The 20758-nt window shown below is 44.5% G+C and overlaps 1 protein-coding gene across 1 annotated transcript in view; it reads left to right on the top strand.

The window, feature by feature from the left end:
* The first annotated feature begins 1309 nt into the window (after positions 1 to 1309).
* The window catches only part of LOC102870820 (chromosome unknown open reading frame, human C9orf91), a 24017-nt gene continuing 4568 nt past the window's right edge, over positions 1310 to 20758 (top strand). The window contains exons 1-6 of the mRNA XM_006890711.1: positions 1310 to 1418; positions 10646 to 10755; positions 14807 to 14914; positions 15816 to 15965; positions 19170 to 19280; positions 20255 to 20335. Coding sequence (XP_006890773.1) covers positions 1310 to 1418; positions 10646 to 10755; positions 14807 to 14914; positions 15816 to 15965; positions 19170 to 19280; positions 20255 to 20335 — 669 coding nt within the window. The remainder of the gene's footprint in view (positions 1419 to 10645; positions 10756 to 14806; positions 14915 to 15815; positions 15966 to 19169; positions 19281 to 20254; positions 20336 to 20758) is intronic.

The raw sequence follows: 20758 nt of genomic DNA, 5'->3' as shown, positions 1-20758 counted from the left end.
GTATTTGTTCTTTTGTAACAGATTTATTCCACTCCCCATAATGTCCTCCAGGTTCATCCATGTGAGACGGTATGTCACAAACTCCTCTTTAATATCTTTAAAGACTCTTATTTCCAAACAAGGCCACATTCACAGGCTCCGGGGGTTAGGAAGCTCTGCTGGTGTAGTACATAGGGAGTTTTGCAGCCAACCCCAAGGATGAGCCTCTCTGGTGGTTCAAATTTGTCAGTGACTCTGAGGAACAAAGATGGGTTTTTTCTCTTGTGTGATTGATAACTTCAGAGTCCTGCTGGAGAGTCAGCTATGAGCTGGTTGTATCTCAACAGCTACAAATTTTTGAGGGGTGAAGACTTCTACGTATCTTTCAGGGAGACACGTTCCAACTCAGTAGAGTGGCAAAGTGTGGTACCAGCCGTGATGCTCAGCGACCTGAGTTTGGAGTCTTTGGAAGCTTCTAGAAAGAGCTTTCCTTTCACTTTCTGCCTGGTCTTTTGTTTGTTTCCATTTTAGTGCTGGCCACATAGGAGCTCAGAACCAAATGTTGATGTGCATGGAGTGTGTGTTTTGTTTCAGATACTATAGTGTGTGCTTCCTATATGCATCATCCTATTGATTCTTGGAGCAACATTATGGAGGATGTACCATGGTTGTAAATGAGGAAGTAGAAGCTCTGAGGTTGAGCTAATTGCCCAAGTTTGCATAACCAGTAGATGGTATAGCTGGGATTTATTGAAACCTCTTTGACTCCAGATTATATGTTAATCTCTACTGTCTTAATAGCTGTGTTTCTGGTTTTCACAGTTGTGCCTTTTTGCCCCTTTGTATATTATATTATTAAAAAATTATTTGAGACTTCTTGTGTAAGCCAGTCTTTCTTAATGAGGGCACCTTGGCCTTTGTCTGGTTCCTAGTGTGCTCCCAATCAGAAACGAGATTCCAGTTGATAGAGAGTAGCAACCGAGTTCCGTGTGGGCCCCTGGGCATGGCTGAGAGCCGGAGGAGGTCCTAGAGCACACTGGTTGTCAGACCAGAAACTGTCAGTCAAGCTCTTGGGAGATTTACTTCCTCCTCACTCTGCCTGAGCATTTTCTTGCTGCGTGATCAGAAAGGCCCAAGTCAGCCAAAAGGCTTCCTCTAATTTTTCCTGGCTCTGAGGTAACTTTGGTTTCAAGATTCAGAAGCCCAGCCTTCACATGTCTAGGCCTGAATATCTCTTTTGTGCTGTTTCTGAAGGTAAGCGAAGCTGAGTTGGCTCTCCCAGGATGAACTGTAGCTCCAAGACAAGAAAGTAGAAGCCCAGCTGACTGTCATGGCCTGTGAAGCACAGATGGACCCTGGTGGGGCAGCCAGCCCCCTGGCCACCTCCGCCCCTGGCTGGAGTGCCCTGCCTGGAGGAAGCACTGCTGGCTGGGGACAAGGTAAGGTCATGACCTTTCACCTAGCCTGAGAGCCAGAGTCGAACTCACACAAGAATGACGGCTTGGTGTGGGGTCTGGAAGTGCCTTCAGATAAATGTTGGCATTTTGCTGTGCATTTCCAAGTCACCCCAATTCTTGCCCTTTCTACTCTGTTTTCTCTGTCGCCATCTCCTTGGACCAAGCCATTGTCACGTGCTGTTTGGAGCCCTGCTATAGCTCGCCAGCTGGCCTCACCTTGTCCAGCCCTGCTCCTTCCATCCATTCTCTCCATGACAGTCCTGTGTATATCATTCACATCTGACTGTGCAGCTCTCTGCCTCAGTGTTTCCCACTGGGCTTAGTGTCGAGAGCCATCCTCCACCAGCTTAAGTGACCTGCCTGGCTGGCCGCTGCCACCCCTGTTCCTTATCGTGCCTTTGCACCTGCTCTACCTTCTGCTTGGTGCGCTCCTTCCCTGCCTCTGTTCCTCCTTTCACGTGCTTAATTTCCATTTATCCTTCAGGGCTCAGCTTAGGTATCCATCCCTTCTATGAGAACTCTGGTTTTGCTGGCCCAGTGCAAAAAAAGTAGTAGTACTAGTAGCAGTAACGCTAGTAGTACTTTATATTTATCGTCATATTATTTGTCAGAATTTGTCCAACTTCCAGGGGAGTAATGTGAATTAAGATCAGCCCAAGGCTGATAACCTCTGCATGCCGTGGAGGCCAGACATACCTTTACTTTCCAGTGTTTTTATTTTTATTGTTTATTATTATTATTAAAAACATGTATAGGGATACAAGGGGGTGAGGGTTGGGGGCAGAAGAGTGAAGATGGGTAGGGTTGAAATCACAGGGCTGCACAATTAGTGGGTGGGGGGAGTGGGTAAAGGAAGTGAGAAAGATCCAGCAGGGACCAGAAGGGACAGGACAATGGTGAGCATAATCCAATGGTGATTTTTTTTTTTAACAAAGAAATTGTCTTATTCACTTGTGGGTTTCTCATTTGGGAATGGAGTACAGACTCTCTGGCTTCTTCATGCTGAACAGGGGTATTGATGTAAAGGGACGCTTTTTTTTTAACCCAGTTCCAACCCTCGCTGTCCCTCTCATCTTCATACAACAATCTGCTCTTACTGTTGTTGTCTACCTCTGAGTCAGAACCGACTTACAGCTGACCCTCTAGTGGGTTTTCAGAGGCAGTAAATTGCATGGGAGGAGATTGCCTGTCCTTCTGTCATGGAGCAGCTGGTGGATTTGAACCACCTGCCCTGAATTGGTAGTGCAACTCCTTACCACTAAGTCACTGGAGCGAGATCTCATGGCCCTCTACATGTCTGATAATCCATCACAGTGACCACGAAGAAATGAGATACTTAGAGTTTAGTGGTTTGCAGAACAAGGTGATAACCTAGTAAGAACAACCTAGCATTATGATCAGGAAGTATGCAGGCAGACACCCTTCTTTTGTGCATGATAGTTCTCAGCTCTTCTTGATCGTACGGGCCTCCTAAGTGGCACCCCACCTCTGTGCCCCAGGAGAGGCCTTCTCTAGGACCCCCTCTTACCAATGAAATGTCAGTCAGCCTGGACAAAAGCAATCAAATGTATGAAGTAGAAAAGTAGGGCAGAGGTCATTCCTCAGGGCTTAGGGCAAAAATCTCTCAAGCTGTTACTTCACAGAACTAAGACAAAAGACCACATAAAGGAACTCATTTTTCTATACTGAGTTGAAGTCAGGTTCCTCTGATAAAACCCTGCTTTTCCCCACAGCTCTTAAGACCTGTTCTGAAATAATTACAAGCAGTATAGTGTCAAACATTGTACCTTTCCCACTAAATATGTCATACCGTTCAGGGACTCTGGACTAGTCTTATTTCTCTCTGTCTGCAATATCTAGCACAGGATGTGGATACTCAGTATTTTTATGAGTAAAATGTATGAGTGCTTTGTGATGTAGGTGAAAGGAATTCACAGAATTGTGGCTGGTTACCTAAAGTAGTTGCACACTGACTACTTAAAAGCAAAGCTTTTTTTTTTAAAATTACTTCTGTTAATTAGCAGAGCAGTTTCTATGTACAATAAATGCTAATGTTGAAATGGAATGAAATAATTTTCCTTCAGAACTTGAAAGACATTGCTGTACTGGTTTTGGCAAGCTATTTCTTGCTCTTTTACAGGAGATTGCTAGCTCCTACACCCTGGATTCTTTCTAGCTATTAGGATTTTTTTATGACCCTAGGTGTGAAAACAAATGTTTCTAAGTGGAAGACTTGGTACACTGTCTTTAAGGAAGAGGGGAGGGACACTGTTGCCAAGAATACAGGAATTCATGGCTGGAAAGGCAAACAAAGACAGAGTGAAAGAAACCGTTTGCTTGGGCAGACACATTTTTCAGCAGGCGAAGAGCCAGGCCAGGGTAGTAAGCTCCGTTCCTGAAGTTTACATCAGGCTGGCTTTTCTATGTAATATGGTGAAGTAGGGCGTATACTAGCTTCTAGGACTCCCATAGAAAAATACCACCAAGTGAATGCTTTATGAGAACAGGTATTTATTTTCTCTTAATTTGAGAGACTAAGAGACCAAATCAACTTCTCCGCATACCCCTTCTGAAGTCTCCAGGGGACAGTCCTTTCCTGTCCCTCCCCGCTCCTGGGAGCCCTAAGAAGTCCTCGTTGTAGAAGTATCTGTGCATAACTACATTTGTTCTGTGTATGGTGACCCTGAGACCCACTAGTCTGTGAGATGGAGAAAGAGCAGATGAGACAGAGGGAGGCAAGCACGAATGAGGGCAAAGAGAGAGGCTCCATGGAGGTCACCAGTGAAAGAAAGCCCAGAGCAGAACCTGCCCCTTAACCTTCTGAACTGTGAGGAAATAAGTAGCTGTTTATTAAAACCACCCATCTGAGCTGAGATCCAGTGATGAGTAGGATGTAACTGGGTGACGGTAGGGCAATGGAGATGTGTTCCACGGACTGAAAAGTGTGTGCAGAAGCTCTTTCTCTGCATCCCCTCTTTTTATGAAGATGTCACCAAGAATAGATTAGGACCCACTCTACTTGGTCGGCCTTCTGTTAGATTCCTTGACAACACCTTCATGTGCCATATTTCTAAACAAGGTCCTGTCCACATGTCCCGATGGTTCAGGTGCACAGTTGAGCCGATGGCAGAGAGCGTGGCTGAGGCTGCCTGTCTGCGCTGCCTGCACTTTGTGTGATGCCTCCCCGCTAGCCCCTTCTCCTGACTGGCTTCCACCCTTGTCGTTTTGGAAGCTCCGTTTCCTCTTCCATGATCATGGTGCCCAACTTTCAGGACTGCCGAAGGACCGAAAGAAATGGCCATGAAGGCCCTTAGCACAGTGCCTGGCACCTAGGATAGCTCAAGGCGTGGAGTTTGTTGTTAGTTCCCATCATTCTTATTCTGCTTCATTCCCCCCCTCTGTTTTTATTTGTTTCCTTTGTTTGTATTATATTTTTAAGAGCTATTTTAATTTTTTTTTTCTTGGTAGAAAGCACAGAAAGGTCAAGGCACACAAATCAGTGTTACTTTATTGTAACATCTTAGTCCCGACAAGTTTATCCTTATAGTGTAGCAATAGTGGCTGGATATTCAGTGTCTGTTCTGTTCCAAGCATATTTTTATCCTTTCCTTTTTTTACCCCCTATCTCCTTCTAATTTAGTTTGATTGGGATGAGACATTAGTAGTTCAGTGGTAGAATTCTCACCTTATATGAGAGTGTTCTGAGTTCTATTCCCAGCCAGTGCACTTCTTGGCAAAAGTTATCACCCATCTGCCAGTGAAGGCATGTGTACTATAACGATACTGAACAAACTTGAGCAGAACTTCCACTAGGAAGAAAGGCCTGGCAGTCTCCTTCTGAAAAATCAGGGACTATAACCCCCCTGGATCACATGTCTGATGCATGACTGCTCATGAGGACGGTGCAGGAGTGTTTTCTTCCTTTGCACCTGGGTTGTCAAGGGCTGGGCTCTGACTCAGTATCCACCATAAGAGCAACAGTAACACCGATGATCATTTGTGAAGGAGAAAGTTGTCCACAGTGGATAGGATGATTTTATGTAGGAAGACAGTCTTAACAGTTTGGGTCGTTTGCTTAAGGTTACCTTGTTAGTGAGAGACGGAACTACAATTTGAACCTCAGAGCTATTTAACTTCTGTTTTCCACATCATCCCCTCGCCTCTAGACTTCTCCCTCTCTTGCAGAGAAGCAAAAAAAGAGGAAGAAAATAAGGTTCTTTTTGGCAGGGAATAGAGTTCTTGGTACTTTTGAGATCATCACTGATACTTTGGGGTATTAAAAAACCAACAACCAGAAACCCCAAGAGTACAAACAGGGTTTGTGTTCTTCTTTGATGTTTATAAACGAGAAAAGCAGAGAGTTATGCGTGGGTCAGGACATTTGGGTTTCTGTTTGGTTTTTGTTTGTTTTTTTTCTGTTAAAAGTTGAAGAAATCAGGGAAGGCTTCCCAGGAGAGGTGATTAATGAGCTGAGATAAAATTATGAATAACATTTAACTGGGTAAAATTAGGGGAATATGTTCTAGAGAGAGTGAAGAGTACATCCAGTGGATGAGAGAACAGGACACGTGAAGGCCCATGGGAAGCTTGTTTGGCAAGACATAGAAGAAGGCAGAGGGGTTCAGATGAGTTAGGAGGAAGCTGATTCTTAAGGGCCTGGAAGAGCATGGTACAGAGGTTGACTTTCATCAGATAAATCTTCAAAAGCGATTGCAGATTTTATTCTGGTAACTGGTATCATTGGATTTGCTTTTGAAGAGGATCTCTGGTTGTCATGTGGACATTCCATACAGAATGGAAGAGGAGGTTTGGAGAAGCCAGTTAGGAAGCTCCTGCAGGAGTAGAAGGGAACAATGATGGGAGTTTATTCGAGGGTTGTGTTGAAGATACAGAGAGGTGCGTAGAGTTTGGAGGTAGTTTGGAAACTTAGTTGGCAGGACTCAGTGGTGGACTGGGTGAGAAAAGCTTATCCGATGAGCTAATCCAGGGCACTCTACTCATTTTAACGATCAGCCGATTAGTGACCTTAAATCTGTTAGAAATATATTCCCCTTTGTCTTGCAAGGTAACATATTTTCCTTCTATTTCCTGTGAAAGTACAGGTAATCATTTGTCTTAGGAGACTCAGGTATTGGCTTCGAGTTGGGCTCTGAGGTAACAGGAACTCTAGTCAATAGTTAACGTATATATGGTCTAATCCCTTTAGTCCATGTTCTCAGAATGGCCACAGAGAATGTGCCCAAATAGTCTGATGGAAGAACACAGGGCTCCTAAAATTTCAAGGTAGGAACCGCCTCCGTGAGGACCCTAGCTGCTGCTGGTGGCTCACAGGTTCCTGCATCACAGGTCTTGCACATTTGGTCCACTGGCTTACTTAGAATGTAAGGTGGATTTGTCTTCATTCTGTTGCCCTTTTCTCTGGGCAGGAGGGAATTTCAGCCCGGAGCTTTCACTTTAGACCAAACTTCCTCATTCCATGTTGTGGTCTGTTCTTCACCCAGCGAGAGGCACAGAGAGCGGCTAGTGCCAGGAGTCCAGGCGCTCAGAGCTTGAGAGACAAGCAGAGACTCTGTAAAGGATTTTGCCTTCATCAGACCAGAGTGTTGGCCACATTTGTGGTCAGCCTGTGGTGGGTATTTTTTGTAAAATAAGCACTGAGTTGACCTTAGGCTTCTGAAATGTTGCATTGCAGGCATACCTGGAAAGTATTTGGCGAAGTGTCATCTCACGTACTTTGGACATGTTTCTAGGAGAAGCTGTTCCTTAGAGAGGGATGTAATGATAGGAGGGTCAGTGAAATAGGGGAAGGAGGGGAAGACCCTCTATGAGATGACTGATGTAGTCTCTGCAGCAGTGGGCTCTCGTGTGTCAGAGGTGGTGAAGATGACACAGGATAGGACACGATTCACATGTGTGGTTCATAGAGTCACTGAGAGTCGTACTCAACTTGATGGCACTTAGCAGCAACAACAACTCCTTTTTTGTGGCTGCTGTAACAGATTACAACAAACATAGAAGCTTAAAACAATATACATTTATTATAGAAGTGGCCTGAAAGCAAGGTGTCAGCAGGACTGTTCCTTTTAGGTGGCTCTCAGGGAGATTCCTTCCTTTTCCAGCTTCTAGAGGCTGCCTTTGAGCTGTGGTGCTGGAGAAGAGTATTGAATGTACCATGGACTGCCAAGAAAACAAACAGATTCATCCTGGAGAGGGTTAAACCAGGCTACTCCTTGGAGGCAAGGATTCTGGGGCTTCATCTGACATACTTTGGACATGTCGTAAGGAGGGACAGGTCCTTGGAGAGGGACATCATGCTTGGGAGGGTGGAGGAACAGCAGAGGAGGGGAAGACCCTCTATGAGATGGATTGATTCAGTGACTGGGATAATCAGGATGGGTGTGTCAGAGGCAGGGCGATTGGCACAGGATAGAGCAGGGTTTAGAGCTGTTGTACATAGGGTCGTTGTGAGTCACAAGTGACTCGACGGCACATAACAACAGAGGCTGCCGGCATACCTTGGCTTGTGACCTCCTCCATTTTCAAAGCTGACCATGTTCTATCTCAGGGCTTTCCTTCTGTCACATCTCCCACTGATCATGATGAAAATTTGCCTTTTGCTGTCTCCCACTTTAAAAAAAAAAATTTATATTGGTTTGCTTATAAAGTTCATATACATTGTGTTTCACACTATTCTTCATTTATGGTTTTGGGGTTTTTTTTCCATACAATCATTCCAATGCATTATGTTTTATAGAATTAATCACCATTGGCTATGCCCACCATTCCTCTGTCTTTTCAGGTCCCCACCAGATCCCTCGCTTTTCCTTTACTCCCTCTCTCTACCCACCAAATTGTATAACCCTGTGAGTTCGCCTCTCTCTACCCACCAAATTGTATAACCCTGTGAGTTCGCCTCTACCCACCCTCACCCATAGGTTTTTGGACATCATGCTTGGTAGGGTGGAGGGACAACGCAGGAGGGGGAAGACCGTCTATGAGGTGGATTGATTCAGTGACTGGGGTAATCGGGATGGGTGTGTCAGAGGCAATGCGATTGGCACAGGATAGAGCAGGGTTTAGGGCTGTTGTACATAGGGTCGCTATTAGTCTCAAACAACTTGACAGCACATAACAACAAACAACAACACCCTCACCCCTCTGCTCTTACCCTTCCACCTCCTTCCACTTTTAAAGGACCCTTATGATTACACTGGCTAATCCAGGAGACTTTCCCTAGTTGAAGTTTAGCTGAGTAGTGACTTTAATGCCATTTAAAGTCAATTCCCTTATGCCACGTGAAGTAACAATTTATAGGGTCCAGGGATTAGGACATGAACATTCTTCTGGAAGTGGGCATTATTCTGCTTTCTGCCATCAGCTATGGCTCTCATAGACTTTTTGAATCTAATGGGAATGTAAGAGTTACTTAACTGAATTTAAATCAACACCCATTATAGCGCCCCCCCCCCCAGTTGATCAAGTTTCTCCCTTATGATTGGGAGCTCACTACCTTCCACATTTTATGTGGACAGTTCTCACACTTGAAGAATTCTGCCTTGGAGAGAATTGCATTGCCCCAGGGGCCTCTTTGTTCTGGCCTTGCTCTTTATGCCTCTCTGGTCAAGTCCAGTTCTTTTCTGTGGGACTTTTCCTACAGGATTTCCTTTTGAGATTAGAAGATGGTCAACATATTCTTTCTCACCAGGAGAATGTTCTATCCAGCAAGGGTGATGCCATCAGGCTCTGGGCCAATTCATGGCAAAGGGGAATTCATTTCAGATGGAATTAAAGTCACTAATCAGCTGACCTTAAGTTAGAAAGTCTCCTGGATACACTCATGTAATCACAGAGCTTCTTCAGAAGTGCCAGAAAGAGGAAGAAGAGTCAGGGTCAGAGGGAGAGGCATCTTGTAGAAAGAAAATCTGAGGTACAACACAGCTGCCTTTGAAAATGGGGGGAGGAGGTCACAAATATTTGTCACTGAGCCAGATGATGCTTTTGGTCGTCTTCTTTTTAAATAGTTTATTTAACTTGTACCAATTTTCTCAATATAACTCAGTGATGCTGGTTACTTTCTTTGCATAGTGTAATCATTCTTATCCTCCTGAGTTGTTCTGGCATGATAAACTCACTCCTTGTTAGGTGGGTTTGTTTTTTTTTAAATGGTAAAGATAAGTTTATTAGAAAGTTATATCCCCAAAGGGACGGACCTCTCTCTTTGAAATATGGAGGGGAGGCCCTTGTTAAAGTTCTTATCCAGCCTTTTGAATTGCTGTTATTAGTGTGTGTGATCCTTTTTATAGATGGATCGTATAAGAGCACAAAGCTAAGGCAGACTTCCTTTACTAATAAGCTATTCTTTACTAGAAAGCTAAACTGCCATTTGGTTTCACGAAAACTTCACTTCTGGAGATATTTTTGGCCTTGGTTATAATGATTGCCTCATGGCAGTAGCTCCTGGGGTTTATCCACCCTCCATGACTCCAGAGAGTCTGGATTCCATGAGAATTTGAAATTCTGTTCTTCCTTTCCCCCTTTTTGATTGCTGTTGTGATGACTACAAGCCATATGCTCCTATGAACAACAGATCTGAACCTTGTTCTACCCTGTGCCTCCCACACGGCCACTCACACGCTTGGGCCACTGTTGCAGTCACTATGTCAGTCCATCTTGTTGACTGACCCTCTGCCTTTCCCAGCGTCATGTCTTTTTCCAAGAACTTGTTCCCCCTGACAGTGTGCCAAAAGTATATGAAACCAAGTTTCGCCACCCTTCCTGTAAGGAGCCACCCTGATAGCATTTCTTCGGAGAAGGATTTTGTTTGATTTTTGGCAGTCCATGGTATAGTCAGTAGTCTTCATCAACACTACAGTTCAAAGACACCTAGTCTTCATCAGTCATCCATATTAATTTTCCAACTTTTAGCTGCGTAGTAAGCTAAAATACCATGGCTTGGATAAGGGGCACTGTAGTCCAGAAACTAACATTCTTCCTCGTTAGCAGCTTGTAGAGGTCCTTGACAGCAGCTTTTCCCAGGGTAGCCTGCCTTCAATTTCTTGACTGCTGTCACTATGAATGTTGATTGTGGATGCAAGTTAAGTGAAATTCTTAACTTCAGTCTTTTCTCCACCTATCATGATTAATGTTCCATGCTAGAGTCCTTGGTCAGAATGTTCAGTAGTGATAACTGACCACTATTCATCTTTCAGAGCTTTACAATGGTCAGGTCCTCACGGTGCTCCGGATCGACAACACCTGTGCACCCATCTCCTTTGATCTGGGGGCTGCAGAAGAGCAGCTGCAGACCTGGGGCATTCAGGTGAGTGAGGCCCTACTTTTTTCTCCTCCCCCCCTTTTCTTTCATTTCATTTTTCTCCTTCCTGTTAGCCACCAATCAGTCCAGTTACTCACAAAATATTTCTTACAATTTGTCATCTGTAAAATGAGGACACTATGAATACCTCTTATATAAGGTTTTCTGTGAATATTCAATGGAACGAAGCCTGCAGTGCTCTTGGGCTGTCTTTGGCAGACAGTAAATACTTAATAAACCATTGCAGTTGCTGTGGTTAAGTCTCCTAGGTGTGGTTTTTCGCTCTTTCCTAAGCCCCCAACATGATTTATCTTTTCCTTGTCGGGGAGGATTAATTACTGATGGGGAAGATACATTGTTAATTTTACCCTGGAGATTTTAGAATTTGCTTCTTTAAAAGTGAATTGCAACCTTAGGGGGCAATGAGTTTGTGTTAATGCAGGAGGAATAGCTCAGAAAAGGAGGGTGCAAATGGCTTCATAACTCTTAAGACTGTAATCAGTGTCATTGAATTGGATGTGTAGAAGCTGTTGAATTGGTATATATTTTGCTATGTATAATCTCAGCATCAACAAAATAAATTAAAGGGAATAGAAGGGAAATTGGAGCATAATGAGAGTTGGTCCTCCCAGGCGCACAGCCAGAAGTCACTGTGCTTTTTAAAAATTATTTTTTTCTGTTTTATTTGCGTGAAAGTTTACAAATCATATTGGTTATTCATTCACTACATTCTTAATATAATACACCATGGCCAGACCTAGCCTGGTGGCATTCACAAATCATTCCTTACCTTTGGGAGTTTTCTTCAATAACAGAGAATGCTAACCTTCGTCTTTGACATTTTGAAGAGCTAATTTTGTTGAAACAAATTCTAATTTGTTCTATTAAACACAAGCCAAAAATCCCCAAATTGATTAACAGGCGTGCTTTGTTTCATTGTGTTTCACCTTTTTTGTGCTTCCCCAATGCTGCGTTTTTACAAATGAAAGGTTTATGGCAAGTCTGTCAGTGTCGTTTTTCTGACTGCAGATGCTCACTTCGTGTCCCTGTATCACATTTTGGATCGGAGGATGACTTATCAACAATCTGTGTTATGCAGATGACACAGCCTTGCTTGCTGAAAAGAACGTGAAGTGCTTGTTACAGAAGATCAAAGATCACAGTCTTCCATATGAATTACATCTCAGCATCAAGGAGACAAAAATCATCACTGCAGGGCCAAAAGGCTACATCATGATAGAGGGAGAAAAGATTGAAACTGTCAGTGTCTTCATTTTACTTGAATCCATAGTTTATACCCTTGGTGCTAGCATTCGGGATCAGGAGACGTATTGCTCTGGGCAACTCCACTCTCAGGAACTTCTCTAAATTGCTGAGGGGCAATGGTATCAGTTTGTGTGCCTTATTCAGGTCATGATCTTGTCAATTACTTGTTGTCCTTCTGAAAGCTAGACAGTGAATAAGCATGACAGAGAAGAACCGACGCCTTTGAAATATGTGTTGGAGAAGAGTATTGATTATCTCAGAGAATTCAAAATGAATAAACATATATGTCTTAGAGAAAGTACAGCCGGAGTTCTCCTTGGAGGCAAGGATGGTGAAGCTTCATCTCACTGACTCTGAGAATGTTGTTAGGCGAAGCTATTCCTTGGAAAGGAATATCATGCTTGGGAGGTGGAGGATAAGCGAAAAAGAGGAAGACCCTTGAGATGGATTGACGAAGTGATTGCAGCATTGGCCTCAAGTATGACAGATGGTGAGGATGGCACAGGATAGGACAGGGTTCAGGTATATTGTAAATAGTGTCACGTGTATGTACCAGAAAACCCCAAATTTTGTATAATTCCCTTTATTGCCATGTTCTGTTTACTTTATTGTGATGGTCTGGAACCTGATCCTCATCGCCTTTGACATATACTTGCATTTAAAAAACAATTTTAGCATCAATAAAGGAAAATGCTCCATATTGACAATATGAAGTACAAATCAACTCAAGAAAACAAAAGTTTTCACCACTGAACCAATAGGAAGCATCATGATAGATGGAGAAAAGCTTGAAATTGTCAATAATTGTATCTTAGTTAATCCAGAATCAATATCCTTGGTACCATCAGTGACAAAATCAGGAAACATATTCCACTGGGCAAGTCTGCTATCAGGGACCTTTCCAAATTACTGAGGAGAAATGATGCCAACTTGAAGACTAAGGTGTGCCTGATTCAGGTCATAGTTTTTTAAATCACTTGCTATGCATCTGAGAGCTGGGCAAAGACTAAAGATGACAGAAGAATTGATGCTTTTGAGCTTTGAAGTTGGAGAAGAGTACGGGATATCCCATGGATGGCCAAAAGAACAAACAAATATGTGTCAGACAAAGTGCAGTTCGAATGCTTGTTGGAGGCAAAAATAACAAAGCTTCATCTCATATACATTGGACTGTGTTGGGAGAGGCCACTCATTTGAGAGGAACATCATGCTTGGAAAGGTCATTGACACAGTAACTACAGCAATGCGTCATTAATGATGAGGATGGCAGGGGCTAGGCCAGGGTTCAGATGTGCTGTTCATAGTGTTGCTATGAGTCCTACTTGACGACACCTAACAGCACAAGGAGGAACAACATCACACCGACACACTAGTTGGGCTATCTGTTCATGTTTCTTTCAGTCTGTTTGCGGAAGAATATTGCTCACTGTTCTGCTGACTCTGTTTTCTTAGCCAGTGAATGATTTGTATATTCTGCCATGTTCTAAATGGCATTTAATGATTAAATTCTCTTTTCTTAGGAAGTAAGCTTTCTTGGGCCTTTATACTGATATCTTTCCTGCCTGTTTGAGTAGGAAGACAGACATTCAGCATGTGGACTGTAATGGAAAGTTGACATGGGGGAGCTCTGGTGCCCTAGTGGGCAAAGCGTTGCACTGCCAACCTAAAGACAAGCAGATCTAATCCACTGGTTACTCTGTGGGAGAAAGATGGGAAATCTTCCATGCAGTTGATAGCCTCTGAAAACCCACTGGAGTTGACCCTGTGAGTCAGTTTGACTTGACAACATTGAATTGAGTTTTGAGTTTAATAGTTGCCAAAAGGATCTCAGGTGGCACAATGGCTAAATATTTAACTGTTAACCAAAAAGTTGGTGATTCAAACCTACTAACCGCTTCACAAGGGAAAAGGCTTGGAAATCTGCTCCCATAAAGATTTTTGTCAAGAAATCACCATAGAGCCTATTCTGCTCTGTTCTCATGGGTCACTGAGTAAGAATCGATTTGACAGCAACAAGTACTTAACCATTTTTGTAGTTATACAGTTGTTGTTGGGGAACATTGATCGAAAGTGACCCATAGCTGACAGCTGACCCTCCAGTGAATTTTGAGAGGCAGTAAATCAGAAGGGAGGAGATTCCCTCCTCGCTCCCATGGAGGAGCTGGTGGATTTGAACTGCATATCTTTTCATTGACAGTGCAGTTCCTTACCATTAAACCACCAGAACTCCAGTAATACAGTATTGGACCATAAAATGTCAGATATTCCCTACGGGACCAGCACTGTGTCAAAGACTGTCTCATACATTACTGTCTCATTAATGTATATAATGTATATACCAGCCCTGTAATGGGTGCATGCTTAATATCCTCTTTTTGCAGATGAGAAAGCCAAGGCATAGAGAGATGGAGTTGATTGTTGTAGGCCACACAATGTGTGAGTGGCAGCGCCTGGATTTGATCCCAGGGCAGTCTGGTTGCAGGATTGACATCCTAACCATTAGGCTGTCCTGTTTCTGCTGTGAGGATCCTTCTCCTAGGAGTCCTCCTGGATCTCCGGCGGTTCCACCTGCCCTGTGATTCTCATCCTCCCCTGAGCTGCATTTTCTAACTTCCCTCTGTGCTGTTGGCTCCTTAATGAACCCCCTACAGGGTAGCACAGAATATGTCTAATCCTTCTCCCATGTGAGTGTCATATGAGCTGGAGATGACGTGCTTGATAGTGGGGTGGGAGTGGGGAGGGGTTCTCTGTCAGCTGACTAATTAATCTCTCTCTCTCCATGGCCAAGCAGGTCCCGACTGACCAGTACAGGAGCTTGGCCGAGAGTGCCCTCCTGGAGCCCCAAGTGAGAAGATACATCATCTACAACTCAAGGCCAATGCGACTGGCCTTCGCTGTGGTGAGGAGGGAGGGTGGTTTGCACACTGACCTCTCCTGTGGTCCCCTGTCTATTCAATAGACAGGTTCATTTCTGCTCTAATTGTGTATTTTACACACACACACACACACACAGAGAGAGAGAGAGAGAGAGAGAGACCCAGGATTTGAACCTACAGAGTCTGAGTGCAGTATTTGTACTCTCAATCACTGCTGTTTGCTGCTACTTTGTAAGAGCAGTTAAATAGGATACCTGACTTTTGTGTCTCATTTCTAGGGAATAGGGGAGGAGATGGGAGGCAACAGTTGTTAATTCTCTGATAAATGCTCAACTGTTACAGAGGCTACTTTGTTCATCCTAATGCCAGCCCTGTGAATAGGCATTATTAACTCCATTTTACAGTTGAGGACACTGAGGCTCTGGGAAGCGTTGTAATGTGTCCAAATCCACATAACTAATGAAAGGTCAGTGTGAGCTTTGAACTCATATTTCTCTGACAAAATCTCAGTACAAGGCTCATGTTGTTAAGTTCCATCAAGTCGCAGGCGACTCATAGCGACCCTATGAAGGAGAGTCCTCGACACTTGGGTGCCTTTCATCCTCTCTTCAGGTTCATAGGGTTTCTGGAGGCAAGCTATTATGGAAGTGGATGCCACTCCTTCTTCCAAACAAGGCTCGTATTTAATATCAGAGAAATGAGCATTAGTAGTAGTTAGAATAGTAAATCACACTACTTTGTTTATAAACATGAACTTGACCCCTTTCCAGGTCCCTCGGTGTCCGCTCTGGGCTGTCACCGCCTTATTAACTAGCTGGATCCAAGGAGGAGGGTGTCAAAACTGACCAAAGAGCATGTGCTTGGATGAGCTTCTTCATTCAAGGCTGGTGTTCCTGACTGTGCCCTCTCTCTGGCCTCTTGCAGGTGTTCTACGTGGTGGTGTGGGCCAATATCTACTCTACCAGCCAGATGTTCGCTCTGGGGAACCACTGGGTGGGCGTGCTGCTTGTGACGCTGGCTGCGGTCAGCCTTACCCTGACTCTGGTCCTCATCTTCGAGAGACACCAGAGGAAGGTGAGACACTGGGGAAGCCCCTTGCTGCCCTCTCCAGAAGGGCCTGGACTGGCATGACAATTCCAAATCCAGTTTTCCTCTTTTATCTTCTTCCAAGCACAAAAATTCACACTGGTCCATACGCCCAGTGACTAAAGGAATGAAAATGATGTGCATGATTAAGTGCGTCTCCATCTTTGCTGTCTAACCTCTGGGGTTGTTTTTTTCTGGAAGCAGGCTATGTTTGAGAGAAGGTCTGGGAGAAGAACACTTCTAGCCAATATATCTCCTTCCCTTTCAGTTACAGGGCACTCTGGATGCTAGTTCCCACATCTCTAGTCTACAGGGTGCTTGGGATTAGGTGCTAGGGAGAAAGCTATGTAATTCCCTTTTGCAATGTATGAACTGAGACCTGTGCTCTGTTTGCACTCATATCTCATTGAATCCCAACCTCAACCTTTTAGGCAGTGAGTGGGGTGGTTAGGGAGTTTGGTAGCTGGTATGTGACAGAGCTGACGTCCAAAGCCGAGTCCTCTAATTCATGATGATGCTCAGAAAGGAGATTGATCCCACCCAGCTTAATGTGGAGTTCTGTCTTCTCTCACTTACTGAGCACATCATTTGTTAAATGCTTTGCATATGTTGTCTTATGATTTGCATATACTATCTCGTTCAATCTTTGGTTAGAAGTTGTTACTCTCTTTTTACAGGCTCGGAAATGTAGGCTCAGAAAGGTTCAAAGTCATGCAGCTAATAAATGACAGCGTTGCAATGCACGGCTGGGACTCCCAGATCCCAGGCCATGTTCTCAGCAGTACCCTTGCTAGATGAGTTTTCTATGGCTGCTGTAATGTGTTGCACAGATTTCATGACTTAAAGTCACACAGAGTTATTATCCAACAGTTCTCTGATTTAGAAGTCTGACACAGGCCTCTCTGGGCAAAAATCAAGGTGTCAGTAGAACTGCGTCACTTTCTGAAGTCCCTAGAAGAGACTCTATTTCCTTGCCTATTTTCAAATTTCTAAATCTACCAGTGTTACTGCTTCCTCCACCTTTAGAGGGGTCATTGGGGAGTCAAATGCTTCTAATTGCTGTCAGGTCAGAACCAACTCATAGCTGACCCTCCAGTGGGTTTTCAGAGACTGTCACCCCCTAGGGAGGAAATTGTTAATCTTTGTTCCATGGAGCCGTTGGTGGTTTTGAACCACCAGAGAGGTGTCACTCTTGATTTAGCAGTACAACTTCTTACCCCTTAGGCCACCAGAGCTGTCTTTCTCACAGTTGTCGTTGTGTACCTTCCAATTGGGACTGACCCTTCAGTGCATTTGCAGAAGCAAGATAATTGCATGTGAGGAGATTGCCCATCTTTCTCCTGTGGAGCAGCTGGTGTATTTGAACCACTTGCCATCAGGTTGGCAGTGTAGTTCCCTACCACTAGGCCACCAGAGCGCCATCTCTTGGAGTTGTGGTGGTGATGGTGTACTGTTGAGTCAGAACTGACCCAGGAGCTTGTCCATCGTCCCTTGGAGCAGCTGGTGAACTCACACTGCATGCCTTCGGGATTGCAGTGCAGATTCTTACCACTAGGCCACCGGAGAAGGCTAGAAATCCGACTTGAGACTGCCAGGTCTGGGGGAAAGCTTTCTGTCAGCTCGGAGAAGGGTCCTTGTCTCTTCAGCTTCTGCATGAAGTTATCCTGCATCTTGGCATCTGTCTTAACTCTATCCTTGTTTAAGCTTTTACATTTCAAGACAGATGGATTAAAAATATAAACTATACCAATCTTGCCTCATTAACATAACAAAGACAATCATTCCCAAATGGGATTATGATCACAGGCCTGGAGGTTAGAATATACGGCACATAGTTTTCTGTTGACATCCAAAGACTTGCTTGGCTCAGACTCTCAAATTGTACAAAACCATATCTGTGAAGCGCAATGAAACAAAGTAGGCCTGTAGGAAATTTATGGCTTAATCGCTCTGAAAGGACCTTTGTCAGGCTTTGCCATGAGGCTGATAGGATCATGCTGCCCTTGGGCTCCATTGAAGCTTTGATGGCCCTTGTGCTTGGTTTGTAAAAAAAGAAATGAGTGGCAGCTCTTGTGCAAGAAAGTCCTACTGGAGGGGGATGGGTGAAGAAGCAAAGTGTTCTGCTTTGGCAACAGCAAGCAAAAACCCTGACACCTGCTAGGTGCTACATGGATGTAGATATAACGAATACTCAAGTCATATCGGAGAATGGCTACTGTGTCCCTCTGCTGCCTTCTGTCCTCTCCTTCCCTTGTTTGGTGCTTATGAGACCTCTGTGAGACCAGGTAACATGCTGGTCATGGGGGCACAGAGATAAACATGTACATGAACTCTGTACTCATAGGTGCAGACTGGAGACCCCCATGTGCTTATCAGTGTTTAGTCATTCAAAAACACCCCCTCTAGTTCCCTTTCTTCCTGATAATGACCTCCAAAGAGTGGGCACCTACTGTGTGCTCTGTAGTTGGGGCCTCAAACAATTTTGTAAAGAGGCAGACGAATTTAACCATTGCTAACTCTGTAACCTTGAGTAAGCGATTGCTTCAGTCTTCTGAGCCTCAGTTTTCTCATCCATACAGTGGGATGGTAACAACTGTATCTCCCTCACAGGGTCACTATAAGAAAGAAATGATTAAATACATGCAAAGTGCAAATCATAGTGTCATAAGGCAGTTGCTCACTAGGTATTAACTGTTACTATTATTGACTTCCTTCCTTGAAAACCAGATTGTTAATAAAGCCGATGGAATTCTGGGAGATGGGTGTTACCTGATCAAGAAGAGGAGAAGGTGGTCTCAGATCCTGCCTTGTGCTAATCTATGGGGTTTCTTGATGCTGAGTTAGGGGAGGAAAGGTGAAAACCTGACTCTGGCTGTGTGTTGAGCCCAGGTGTTTGTGCCGCAGGCCCGGGGCTGAATGCCCTTCCTTGAAAGCCTGACTTTGTTTTGTCAAGCTGGAAGCTGCAGTTTGGAGAGGTTAGGGAGCTCACTCTCACAGGTGCCCACACTACCTGTCTCACATCCTTTGGGTCTCAGTGGAAGGGTCTCTCTTTCTCTGGATCCCTTGTTGTGCAGGATCATGAAATTCCACTGTCCCCTTTTGCCATTCTTACTGTTACTTTCCTGCCTGCATCATGCACCATCCCTGGCAGACTGGAGGTCGGGCCATGGGACTGAGTGTTTGTTTTTACAGGCCAACACCAACACGGACCTGAGACTGGCGGCTGCCAACGGAGCCCTCATGAGACACCGGGTGCTGCTGGGGGTGACGGACACGGTGGAAGGCTGCCAGAGCGTCATCCAGGTACTGTGTGCCCTGCCTGGCTTCACGTTCTCCCAGAGTTCACCTGCATGGTGTCTCCAGGAGTCTGCTAATGAGATGCCTGTGGGCAGCCTCTCTCTTCCTCCCTGCCTCAGGGTTTCTTCCCAGAGACCTCTCTCACTGCCATAACCTGTGCGGCACGGCTGGAGGCCCAGCTCAGATAATGCTCGAGTCACTCTCTTCCTTCAGCATTCATCTCAGCAAACAGAAGGGGCCTCCTCTGAGCTGAGCCTCTGCTTTTTAAAGTTCTGTTGTTGGTTTTTTGGTTTTTTTTTCTGTATGTGTGGTAAAAACATATATAACATATTTGCCGTTTCGACAATCTTCAAGTATACAATTCAGGCGTTAACTGTGTTTTTGCACTCTCACCCCATCTGTATCCGAGTGTCCCAAATAGGTATTCATGCTGTTCGGAAGGGTTTGGGTCTGTCTAGGAGGCTAATTGACTTGTAGGGAAGGTGGGACCACTCATAGCCGTTGGGAACAGCGTTGGATAGTTTGTCAGACCTGAATACCAACCCATTTGCCTACAAGCCCTACAAATGAGAGCCAGCCATGTCCTGGTTCTCTGAGAGAGAGGGAAGAGAATGGAATGTACCTGCCAGAGAGCAAGATAAAATGAATGTTCTTCAGAAAGGCAGGCCTCCCTGTATACAGCAAAGTAAAATTAATGTTCTTGAGAAAGGCAGGCCTCCCTAACTTCAGACTGGAACCTTGGACAGCCCATTATTGGTTCCTGGAATAGCCTCTTAACTCACCCTTGAGGAATGAATGCATCCCTGCCATTCCTATTGCTCGGCCAGTGAACTTTACTTTTAGGAGCCAAACAGGTTCGTAAGAGTGAGTATTAAGTCCAGTTTTCATAAGCAAACCAAATGTGAGTAGCCCTCTGGGAGAGACTTGGAGGTCAGGGCTGGCTTGGAGCCTGGGTCTCATGCTGTCTCCTCCCCTCCCAGCTCTGGTTTGTCTACTTTGACCTGGAAAACTGTGTGCAGTTCTTGTCTGACCACGTTCAAGAGATGAAGACCAGCCAAGAGGTAAGATAGCTTACGTAAAACAGCCCAAAACAAAACCCAAACAGCCAAAAACAGGAGGCCTGGTTTATAGAAGTCATAATACCTCCAGGTTGGAAAAATATCTAAGAAAAAGTGACTTGGAAGGAAGAACACATAGGTGGAATCAGTGGATGTTTTTGTCTAGGCAAATTATGGCAGTTTTGACCACTCTCTTAAAAATATTCATTATGCAACAAATGCTGGCAAGGTTGTGGAGAAACTGGAACCCTTATTCACTGTTGGTGGGAATGTAAAATGTTGCAGCCACTATGGAAGGCGGTATGGCACTTTCTCAAAAAGTTGCAAATAGAGGTACCATTTGAACCAGCAATTCCACTACTGGGAATATATCCCAAAGAGACCATAACTGGCATGCAAGCAGATATATGCACACCCATGTTTATC

This window comes from Elephantulus edwardii, unplaced genomic scaffold (assembly GCF_000299155.1).
Source record: "Elephantulus edwardii isolate Elephantulus edwardi_28Jun2011 unplaced genomic scaffold, EleEdw1.0 scaffold00092, whole genome shotgun sequence".
In the NCBI taxonomy this organism is placed as follows: Eukaryota; Metazoa; Chordata; class Mammalia; order Macroscelidea; family Macroscelididae; genus Elephantulus; species Elephantulus edwardii.
Note: the sequence above shows the minus strand (reverse complement) of the source record. Positions and strands in the feature narration are given on the sequence as shown.